This window comes from Micropterus dolomieu, linkage group LG11, assembly GCF_021292245.1.
Source record: "Micropterus dolomieu isolate WLL.071019.BEF.003 ecotype Adirondacks linkage group LG11, ASM2129224v1, whole genome shotgun sequence".
Classification (NCBI taxonomy): Eukaryota; Metazoa; Chordata; class Actinopteri; order Centrarchiformes; family Centrarchidae; genus Micropterus; species Micropterus dolomieu.
The window spans coordinates 30,458,083-30,470,148 of NC_060160.1; the positions used below are offsets into that span (position 1 = coordinate 30,458,083).

The 12,066-nt window shown below is 40.1% G+C and overlaps 1 protein-coding gene across 1 annotated transcript in view; it reads left to right on the forward strand.

Annotated features, from left to right (window-relative positions):
* The window catches only part of gabrg1 (gamma-aminobutyric acid type A receptor subunit gamma1), a 43,384-nt gene that overhangs the window by 1,644 nt on the left and 29,674 nt on the right, over positions 1-12,066 (forward strand). The window contains 2 exon segments of the mRNA XM_046063263.1: positions 1,564-1,728; positions 9,417-9,480. Of these exon segments, the coding sequence (XP_045919219.1) occupies positions 1,564-1,728; positions 9,417-9,480 (229 nt within the window).

Sequence of the window (12,066 nt, forward strand, 5' to 3'; positions counted from 1 at the left end):
TGGCTGCACAGGGGATGCCGGGGGACGGCTACCAGAGGCTAACTCAGGCCGTTCCGCACCGACTACCGGGGACTGGCTAGCTACAGTAGCTAAAGACTGATCTACCAAGGTGCGGAGCCGGACTTCTAAATCACTGAGCCTCGCCTCCATGTCTATAAATAAATTACACTTATTACACGTACCATTACCGCTAAAGGAGGCAGAGGAGTAACTGAACATCTGACACACCAAGCACGAGAAAGTAGGAGAGAGAGAGGGAGAAGGAGAAGCCATCACTAGCTGCTAAGCTAAAGTCGCTAACGGCTAAGCTAAAGTACTGTAGCGTCAGCTACCAAAACTTTAGAACAACTATGAGATTGAACAACAGTCACTAAAAGATGGAAAGAACTGTGAGTGCTTAGGCAAAATTACTGTAAGAATAAGTGTTTAGCGGACAGTTGGCCGCTGTAATCTAACAAATGTAACTGTTATTTAGCGAGAGCAGCACAACACGGTACCAACACACAAGCACCGAAAACGGAAATGAGTTGACACGCTTACCGCAGTACGTCAGCCAACCAGGAGTTCAGTTGTGGACTATTCTGAATCCTGAACAATGTCTCAACAAGGGCCACATACATAGCATTGTCTGGCTTGGTTAATGATCTGAATATCTTATTTAGTGCACTATCCTTGGAAGACCATCTCGTTTCATCTATCAGTGAAACCCTTCACTGTTCAGTGGGGTCCTGACTGACACCTTCCCAAACATTCATTTGCTGATATGAGTCACGAATAAACACTGCTATGTCATTAACCAAGCCAAGTAATGTTGCTGCTGCTATCGCGACACCTGTAGTTTCAGTCCTAACCAGGTATCTCACAGCATTTGCAAAGATTGTTCCAACTTGGTGCAGTCGGGGAAAAGCAACTGCGGCCGCCGGACTCGGCGCTTGCAGCCGCTTTGCTCCTGCGAGGTTTTAATGTAATGTGACATGGTGACATTTTGCAGCAAACTCCTCCTAGGGATTTAATCGGATCGACTTCAAATTTCTGCTGTGCCTTCTAAAGGTATTGATGATGAAAAGTTGTGCTATCTGTGAGTTTTCGTCACTGGGCGTGTCCGTGGCATGGCGTCACAGATCAACTCTTCGCTATGACACAGGAAGTTATTATAACTTCAGTGTACATGCTCACATCTGCACCAAACTGTACATGTAGGATGAGAGTCCCACCCTGAGCACATGTACATGCCGACATTCACCCACAGTCATAGCGCCACCTGCTGGCAACAGGAAGTGACCTTTAACGAAAAGCAGCCACCGCCGCACGTTTGACCTACATGTATGAAATTTCTGTGGCACATGTATCAATGATATTGGGTGAAACACCCAGTTTTGAGTTTTAAACCACTACGAATGTATACTGTACCGAGTTTTGACTTGTGTCATACCAAAGCCAACAAACTGCCCAAATACTGCTGCAATAATACATATTATTTGGAATTCACAAATACCCATAGATTTATATGTAAATACTGTATGTCTTTGTTTCTTACAATGTTTATTCTTTTCTACTCCACAGTGCAGCATTTGGGCCCAGTAAACAGGAAGAAGAGGACTATGAAGATGTGCCCATAAATAAGACCTGGGTCTTATCACCGAAGGTCTATGAGAGCGATGTGACTTTGATCCTAAATAAACTACTGCAGGGCTACGACAACAAACTGCGGCCTGACATCGGAGGCAAGTTAAATTCATCCTGTGGAAATATGCTTTGTTACCACAAAACACTCAACTACAGCGATGAAGGGGATTTCAAAAGAAGTTTGTAAAGAGTCTTGTGCAGTATGGGTTCCTGCCTTGTCATTGCATGGGACCATTTGTGAAATGACATGCTACTGCTGTCTAGGGAAAACCTTGTATCTTCAATATAATTTTTTTTCAACTTTTAAATTTCTTTGAAGAAGAAATAACTAGGACTGGACCCGAATATTCGAATATTCAATTGTTGGGTACACATTCGATTTTCTATTTTGAGATTCGATTATTAGGACATGAGCATGACAAATGCGAGGTCCCTATTGGGACTGAAGAGATTATTAAGGCCCGACCACGAACCGTGCGAGGTCCCTATTGAAACTGTAGGGATTACTGTTTTAGCGCCCGAGCACGAAGAGGGCGAGGCAGAATAGCTCGTTATGCCCCCTACAGAGCAGCCCCCGGTCTAAGTTTCACCTACATGTATGAAATTTCTGTGGTACGTGTATCCATGTCCAGACGTACCAAAAAGCCTCTTGGAGCAATGCCCTAAACCCAACAGGAAGTCAGCCATTTTGAAAAAGTTGTGCTATCTGGGAATTTTCGTCGATGTCTGTGGCGTGGCGTCAAAGATCAACTCTTTGCCATGACACAGGAAGTTGTTGTAACTTCAGTGTTCATGCTCACATCTGAACAAAACTTTACGTGCTTGATAACTGTCCCACCCCGAAGACATCCACACGCCAATATTCATTTATATTTATAGCGGCAAGTGCTACGTAGCGCCACAAAGGGGACACAGGAAATGACATATAATACCTTCATGCAGTGTCCGAAGCGCGTAGCAAATTCACAGCCACACTGGCAGAGCTCCAGAATATGCAACGCAGCCGCCTCACACCCCGACGCGCTACACATGTAAGGGCCTGCCCAACGCTGCTTGCAGCTTTAATTTTTTTTTTTTCTGCAAAATAAGCTCAATTTTGGGGGCCTAAACATACTCGAAAACTCACCAAACTTTGCACACATGTCAGAAATGGTGAAAAATTTCGTATTCTCTGGGTTTCGCGCATGGGCGTGGCAAAATGGCTTGCTAGCACCCCCTACAAAATTGGAAAAAATTAGCCCCTCGGCCACATTCAACCTACATGCATGAAATTTTCTGGGGACATGTATCATATCAAGACACACAAAAAAGCCTCAAGAACCCATAACGTAAACTCAACAGGAAATCAGCTATTTTGAATTTCATAGTCATTTTGGATGATTTATACACTTTATGATTTAGTCGGATAGACTTTCTGCTGTGACTTCTAAAGGCATTGACGATGAAAAGTTATGCTATCTGTGAGTTTTCATCGATTTTCGTCGTAGGGATTTTTTATATCTAACATCAGAACGCTTTGGATTTAACGAAAATGCCCTTAATTGTATTAGAACAATCTATCAGAACCCTATAGTTAGAATAAAAATAAATGGTAGTAAAACGAAAAGCATAAAGCTACAGAGGGGAACCCAACAAGAGTGTGAATACAACAGAGTGAAGAAATAAAGGGAATTCAAATTAAAGGACAAAAACATACGATAAGTTTGCGGATGGCATTATGATATACTTAGACAGCCCCAAATACAAATCTTGTCCACCTGATGAACTTTTTAAATATATATGTAAACCTCTCAGGATACAAAGCAATCAACAAAACACAGATTTTGTCCTTTAATCATACCCCCTCCCAAGAAATTGTTAAAACTTACTAGTGGAATTGGAACGCCATGGACACACCATTTGATAAATCAAAAAAGCTTAGCGATTTAACATCACAAGGCTCTTAAGATGGTTCTACCCACATTTGTAGTCAATCGAGTTAAAGCTGTAGGAGGAGTTCGTTAAAGTACGGAGGGTGTAAATTGGTTCAAATTTTGTAAAAAAATTCAAAATGGCCGACTTTCTGTTGGGTTTAGGGTATGGTTCCAAGAGGGTTATTTTTAAGTCTAGAATGATACATTGGCTCCCCACATTTCGTACAGCTACGTAAAACGTACGGCTGGGGCTGCTTCTTTGAAATAGTTTAGGGGGCGCAAAGGAGCCATTTTACCAAAACCACAATGCGCAACCATATTAGATAACAAAGAACACCCCTTCTGACATGCGTGGCAAGTTTTCTGAGGTTTAAAGTGGGCCTAGCCATGTGAAGGCTAAAAGTCTCACAATGGACATTTTTGTCCCAAATTGTGCAATGTGTTATAAAAGTAAAAATGAGGCATTAGGGGTAAAGTTTGAAACATGTCCTTTCCTGGTGCCAGAAGGTGGCGCTGTCACTATGACTGGATATTGACATGTAAGACTCTATGGGGTTGACATGTGAAATTCGGAACAGATGTGACCATATCTAGCCCATTTACCTGTAACTTCTTTTTCATGGCAAAACATCAAAATTCATCGCCCTGCCATGGCCATGTCGTTTGAGCAATCAAAAATATTCTTGCAATTTAACATCGCAAGTTTCTTAAGATGGTGCTACCCACATTTGAAGTCGATCGGGTTAAAACTCTAGGAGGAGTTTGTTAAAGTACGGAGCCTGTAAACAGGGAAAGCGCTTGTAAATAAATCAAAATGCCTGACTTCCTGTTGGGTTTAGGGTATGGCTCCAGCAGACTTAAGTCTGGAAATGATACATCAGTTTCTCAGGTTTGGTACAGCTAGGTAAAACGTACGGCAGGGGCTGCTTTTTTGAAATTTTGTAGGGGGTGCTATTGATCCAATTTTCCATAACCACGCCCCCAAACCATATCGGCCAATACAAAACAACCGTTCTGACGAGCATGCAAACTCGTAAGGGTTACACTACCCCTGGCCATGTTACTGCTAAAAATGTTTTAGGGGGCGCTATAGAGTCAACGTGCAACCCACAGTCTTAAAAATGACATCAAATCGAAACATTGCCAGTTCGATTCTGGCTGCAAAGTTTTGTGGCTCTTTGAGCATCCTAAAGGCAACAGACACCTGTTAATTATTGAAAATGACTCAGGACTGACTTGGGCTGACTTCCTGTTGAGCACAATCTCATAAAAAAAAAAGCAGAAATGTGGTCTTTGTAATAAGAGCAATAATCCCACTAAATGTCACAAGGATCTAAGGAACCTTTTCCAAAACACATTGTTTGTTTAGGGGCGCTATTGAGCCCCCTGTCCTCGCCCCAACCCAGTCACTGGGTATGCAGATTTTTGTGTGGATTCGAGTATACTGAACCATGAAAAATGAGTTTTTTTATTTATGGCTAAACATCAAAATTCAACGCCATGCCATGGCCATGTCGTATGAGCAATTAAAAAAAGCTTCGCAATTTAACATAGCAAGGTTCTTAAGATGGTGCTACCCACATTTGAAGTCTATCGGGTCAAAACTCTAGGAGGAGTTTGTTAAAGTACGGAGCCTGTAAACGGGGCAAATGCTTGAAAATTATTCAAAATGGCAGATACAAAGACATCGGTTACTCAAGTTTCATACAGCTAGGTACATCGTAGGGCAGAGGCTGCTTTTTTGAAATTTTGTAGGGGGCGCTATTGAGCCAATTTTCTACAACCACGCCCCCAAACCATATCAGACAATACAAAACAACCCCTCTGAGGAGCGTGCCAAGTTTCGTGAGGATTTGACTATCCCTGGCCATGTGACTTCTAAAAAGGCTTTAGGGGGCGCTATAGAGCCAACGTGCAAACCTCAGTCTTAAAAATTACATGAAATCAAAACATTTCCAGTTTGAGTCTGGCTGCAAAGTTTTGTGGCTCTTTGAGAATCCTAAAGGCCTCAAATAGGTGTTTAAAAAATTCAAAATAACGCAGGAAGCGAAAAATGCCTCACTTCCTGTTCCTGAGCAAAATCTCATAAAAAAGCAGAAATGTGGACTTTGTAATAAGAGCAATAATCCCACCACATCTCATGATGATCAAAGAAACTTTGTCCAAAATTTATTGTTTGTTTAGGGGCACTATTGAGCCCCCTGGCCACGCCCGACCCCAATCACTGCAGAACATTGGATTTCCCACCAGACCTGAAGAGTGTGTGTGAATTTTTGTGAGGATTCGAGTATCCTAAAACCATGCAAAATGAGTTCTTCGTGGGGAGAAAAAAAAATTAAAAATCTGAGCAAAAACAGTAGGTTCCTTGCACTTCATGCTAGGACACCGTTGGTGCCCTTGCACTTTCGTGCTTGGGCCCTAAATATTGCACATTACAACTGGCTAAAGACGAGGGTGGGATGGCACTCCCCTAGAAGACTATTATCAGGCAGCACAACTCGGGCCTCTGATTAAGTGGTGTGACAAAGACTAACTCTGAGTGGAAGGAGATGGAGAAGAAGGCAATTAGCACCCCAAACCAATCCTTAGTTGGTAACATTACATTAATAAAAACTCTGAAAGATTCAATAGATCCAGTAACCACACATACACTCTGAACATCTGGTCTGGTTTTATTAAAAGGCATAAACTAGGACAAGAAGTTAGACTCTTGAGCTGGTTGACCTATGATGATTGATTTAAACCAAGTTTGACCGATCTGACGTATAAAAATTGGGAGAGGAAGGAAATGACTGCAATGTACACACTAATCAGGGTTTGAGTTACGTGGGAGCTAGTGGGCGCTCAGCTCCCATAAAGAGGGTCTGAGCTCCCACGGAAGCAGTAAAATTATGCATCTGTGGGGGTCTCTAATTCATTTATCAACAACCATTATTTTGAATCACAAATAATGTAGCCTATTATTCATTGTAATTAGTAGCTACTATTATTTACATTAAAAAGATAAACAGACTTAAATGACCATACTTTCCTAATGAACTACGCTGCGCACCGCATGACTGACAGGATGGCTGCACTTCTCCACCATCAGCCGCCATGGTGCGTGTTTTGAACAGGTTGAGGCTGCGACCCGCGAACATGTTCAACTAGAATTAGACTATGTTTTGACTGCTGCTTATTTGTTTAGTATTGTTGGCTTTTTGATGCATCCTCCAATTAGTACAGTCCTACAAATGATAATATACTTTTTTACAATTACACTTTAATATTATACCTACCATGAAGGGCAGAATTACAGTCTCTCCTTGATCAATAGTCTCTGATGAAATGTTTCACGCTATTGAAACTTAAACTTTGTTGCGATATCGCAGACGACTGGGGAAAGTAGTGGACTGATGTGTGATGTGCGTTTGCGTGTGTGAGAGAGGGAAATGTTGAATCACGTAATAAGCAATGATTTCTCTCTCTACCTCTATCTCTCTCTGCCGGTAACGTTAGCTATTTGGCTATATTAGAGACCCCCACGAAGCTCAAAATAAGTACTTTATAATAAATGTATTAATTCTGATGGCAATTGTAAGTTCAGCAGTAAAAATGTTACTTTGTACCTTTTCTCCATTAGATTGTTCATTATATCAATTTAATTCCTAAGTTCAAACAACAAAAATGCTGTGAAGACTGTCAACATATGGTTCTCTTTTAATATCTTTATTTAATATAGACTACCCTTGGCAAAGTTTTTATTTGTGTCTGCCTACATATTTGTATACTGTTCTTTATGTCCCATGTACACTTTGTTCCGCTTTTTGTGATAAAGATTTAAGGAAAAAATTTTATTATTCTGACACCACATGAATGCACCATCAGTCACCGCTCACCCCACTCCCATTCCAAGTGCTGAGGAGAAGCTATGGTGGCCGATACGCTCTGTCGGCCCTTGTGTTAAATAATACATGTGGCCCTCTATTTGTCTAAATTTCACTTCTGTTCTTACTTCTAACAAACCAGCCGCTGCCGACTACTTCTACTACCTCTACTTCTGCTTGTTTTTTGTACATTGTATTCAATGTAGTGATGAAATGCGCTCTGTAGAGCAGTTTGTCCATTCGGGCTACTGTGGAAACATGGCGACGTCCATGTGAGAGGACCCACGATGTATTTATGATAGAAATGGCTCATTCTGAGGTAATCAAAACATAACGGTTAATTTTGTATGGTCTTTATACACAACTGAAACATCGTTATGGATATTATATTGCATTTCTGTCAATAGATCCTCAGAAATATTACACACTGGAGCTATAAATAAAAATGTTTGTGCTGTTTAAAAATGTGTTCAGTAATTTCGAGAAATACGATTATTAAATAATAATAAAATAAATTAAAAATGTATAAAATAAATTATAATAAAAATAACATAAAACATTTGCACCTTCCAACCAAAACTTCATCATGCCATGCTTTTTTTTAGAGCAACTTACACTATATATGGCGACAAGTAGCAACACTACGCTACGTTTCCTTTTTGCCTTTCTCACACAAGTCTGACACGCAAGTGTGCGACTGCACCACTGCTTGACAATTCATATAGTTTTCGCAATGCTTCTTAATCGGTATGTATGTCATACGGATGTTTTCTTTTGAAACTGTGTTGACGTTGAAATACAACATTTTTTAAAAGGCTGCGCACTCGGTTCTCTTCACATAGGTTTCTACAGTCATGTGCCAAGGGCCAACTAAATATTTCAGGGCTGTTTCTTGGCACAAAATGTGCCTTATTCACATACTGTCATGTATCGTATCCAGCAGCTTATAAGAAGTGCCGGTGCGCAAGACAAAGTCAGGGTACACCAAAGTAAATTGTAGAAGTGCTGTTACTGCGTACCAGTGAATACCGGCCCACTCAAGCACTGGGCACAAACATACAAAAGTACTGAAAATTTTGGGAGTGATACAGCCACCAACGTTACTTATTTAGTGATCCAAGCAGCACAGCGGACGTTTTTGCAATTATCTCAAACGACTTTGTTTAGAGTCAAAGTTCTTTCACACTTTTAATCTCTGGATTCATTTGAATCTTTGCTCCAATGGTCTTCTGCTGTACAAATGTCAAATTATGCAGTTTTTCTACAGACTTCGCTGATCCAAAGACTAAAAAGAATTTTGATACATCAGTCTGTTTGCCACACAAAAGTTTGACCACAAGGTGATGCTGTAATACTTAAGTTTGATTAAATGTAACAAAAATGTTATTATTGATATGATTATTGTTAATTGATACCAAATAAATAGCGTGTAAGTATCGGAAGCATCGATCCTGCGTTATCCGCCCATCCCTACACTAAGCCTAGCAATACCAGTTCAGCTATTTAAGGATTTAGCAGCTAAAGCGGTAAGGCAGAAGACAACGGGGATAACATGAGAAGGGTTTGGGTGGCTCGCTTTTTAGCTATATCTGGAGCCTTTTGTTTAAACATGTTCAACATTTCATAAAGTGGATGCACATGTTAGTGTCATGTTTCGTGAACTGACCAATCACAGCCTGGACAGCAAACTTTCAAAATGTTAAACCCATTTTCATGCATGACTGGTTATGGTAGAAGTTAGTGCTACTTACCATTAACAAATTACAGACTAAAATGTCAAAAAGCCCATATTCCATTTTTAGTCCGTCCCTGGTCATGACCTTTTATTCATGCAAAACCTGGATCTACAATAATACAGTAGGGATAAATACTGTTCTAAATATTGTTGTTGTAGCTAACGTGATTTAGGTTGATAAGACAGACAGCATATTTTTTTGACATCAACAAACAAATTACAAAAGCTGATGCTGTCTATGTCAGTGCAGTATGTCTTCTGTTATGTTTCAGTAAGGCCGACAGTGATTGAAACAGCCGTGTATGTCAACAGCATTGGACCAGTGGACCCCATCAACATGGTGAGACTGCTTCTTCTGATTTCTGTATTCTTTTTCCTCTACTGATATAAAGGGATAATGGATGGATAAACCCCCTTACTAATAATAAATAATATTATTAAATAACCAGCATATTCAAGCTACCATGACACCACATACTAGTTTTTCCACAGCTTTCAACCTCTATACACTGAGGAAGACTGTGAGATGGGGTTGAAAGTGATGGAAAAAAACAAGTAAGTGAACCTTATTGTGTTTCAGGCAAAATTGGCAGAACTTTCAATATAATATCAAAATCAATATATGGTTATTTGTCCCATACACATCATACACAATATAACTTGTAGTTCATAATTTGTTTGTTTCTAGGTCCAGAAAGTAACTATAGGGACCTACTAAATATGGTTAAATGAAAAGACTGTTTCTTTACATGTGGGAACTACAAGGAAAAACTACACCTACCATGATGCTTTGCTCCTTGTGAATGCCCGTGTCATGATTACTTAGCCAATGTGATTTCAGTTTTGCTGATTGATGTAAACTTAGCCTACTAGGGAGCACTTAGAAGGGAGGAGGGGAGAAAGAAGTAGTCAGAAGAGAAGTAACTGGGGGAGACACATGCGGGAGAAAAGCAGTTGTGTATCGATGTGCTGTAAAACATTAAGTTGAAATCGGAGACTATTAGTATTTGTAGACTTAAGTACATATACGTATGAGCACAAATATTACCTTGCAGGTAATTGTGAAACCAGTGAAAGTGATCAGTGTAGCTCGGTCAGTCCCCTGCTCGTGTTATAACAGAGTAAAGTGTAAAAGTGCAAACTGATGGACTTCTAAAATAGAGGGACATTGACTTGTACTGTTGTGAGAAACAACAAGTCTTAGACGTAGAGCGTAGCTTTTTACCGAAGGACTGGAGAAAAAGAGGACCCATGGGACCTAGCCTGCTAAGTAGCACCACTGTGAGGAGGAACCCCGCCCAAGGGACTTGCATCGCCTCACGGGCATCAACCTACTGCACCTTGCCTATGGAGTTAATTTTGTTACATTACTTGTGGGAACAGATGAGTGACACAAAATAAAGATTTGTAGACTCATAAATATTTTTAATCTGAATATATTAAATAATTTACAAATAACCAAATTTGTGAATATTATCCTAACATTTACAGCTTTCAAATAGGCATTTGTGAGTAAAATAATGGTTGAAAAGCATTTGTGAATATCTTCCTAACATTTGACACTTTCGAACAGGCATTTGTGAGTCCCGCCTGTATTTGTCGATCTCAGTTCTTCACGCACAGAGTTTTAAAACAAACCTTACGCCGGTGGAAAGAAAATCGACTCGTGTCACTTTTCGGAGACCACGTGATCTTGCCTGCCGACGTCATTTCCTTATTTTAAAGTAAAAAAACGCTGAAAGCGCTAGCTTGTTACTATCGCTAAGGAAATATCAGCTTCAACAAAACGTGAATGCAGACTGAAATTCAACTGTGGTGTTGTCAGGAGAGGCAGCGATTTAAACCAGCGGTGAGTAAGAAATAGTATACATCATACAATTTGTTAAGCTGTGAGTAGAGGGACATTAAACTGTAAGTAAGAAAATGTCAAATGTTAGGAAGATATTCACAAATGTGGTTATTTATGTATTCAGATAATTTTTTTTATTTGTGGAATTTGTTTGTATATTTGCAGATCTGTTTTCTATTTGCAAAATATTTGTTTGAGTTTACAAATCTTTTCACATGTGTTTTTTGAAAGTGTTTTATATTTACAGATTACGCATTTACACACAGATCGCTCATCTGTGCACAAAAATAATATTGAAACAAAATTAACTCCATACTCGCCATTCTAATACATCATCTACAGCCTGGCAAGTTCTTTGGAACTGTTGGAGTGACGGAGCCGTGTGAGTAAGGGGAGATGTTTTCTGAAACATTGAACCTTGAACTACCAGGGTGTTACATTACTAACAAATGTTGTTGGGGTGACAGAGGTCTTTTATGATCCTCTCAGCCCTTGTCATGCACTTCCTGGTGTAAATGTCTCTTAGGGCGTCTGATGGTGTGTTCAGCTTCACCACCCTCTGCAGGGCCAGGTAGACCCTCTTATTGCTGCTCCCAAACTGATACAGACACTGATATACAGACGTGCCCAAATTTGTTGGTACCCCTCCACAAAAAACGAAGAATGCACAATTTTCTCTGAAATAACTTGAAACTGACAAAAGTAATTGGCATCCACCATTGTTTATTCCACATTTAATAGAAATCAGACTTTTCTTTTGATTGTTTATTCAACATAATATTGTAAATAATAAAACAAATGAAAATGGCATGGACAAAAATGATGGGACCGCTAACCTAATATTTTGTTGCACAACCTTTAGAGGCAATCACTGCAATCAAACGTTTTCTGTAGCTCTCAATGACACCTCTGCACCTGTTAACAGGTAGTTTGGCCCACTCTTCCTGAGCAAACTGCTCCAGCTGTCTCAGGTTTGATGGGTGCCTTCTCCAGACTGCAAGTTTCAGCTCTTTCCATAGATGTTCGATAGGATTCAGATCAGGACTCATAGAAGGCCACTTCAGAATAGTCCAACGT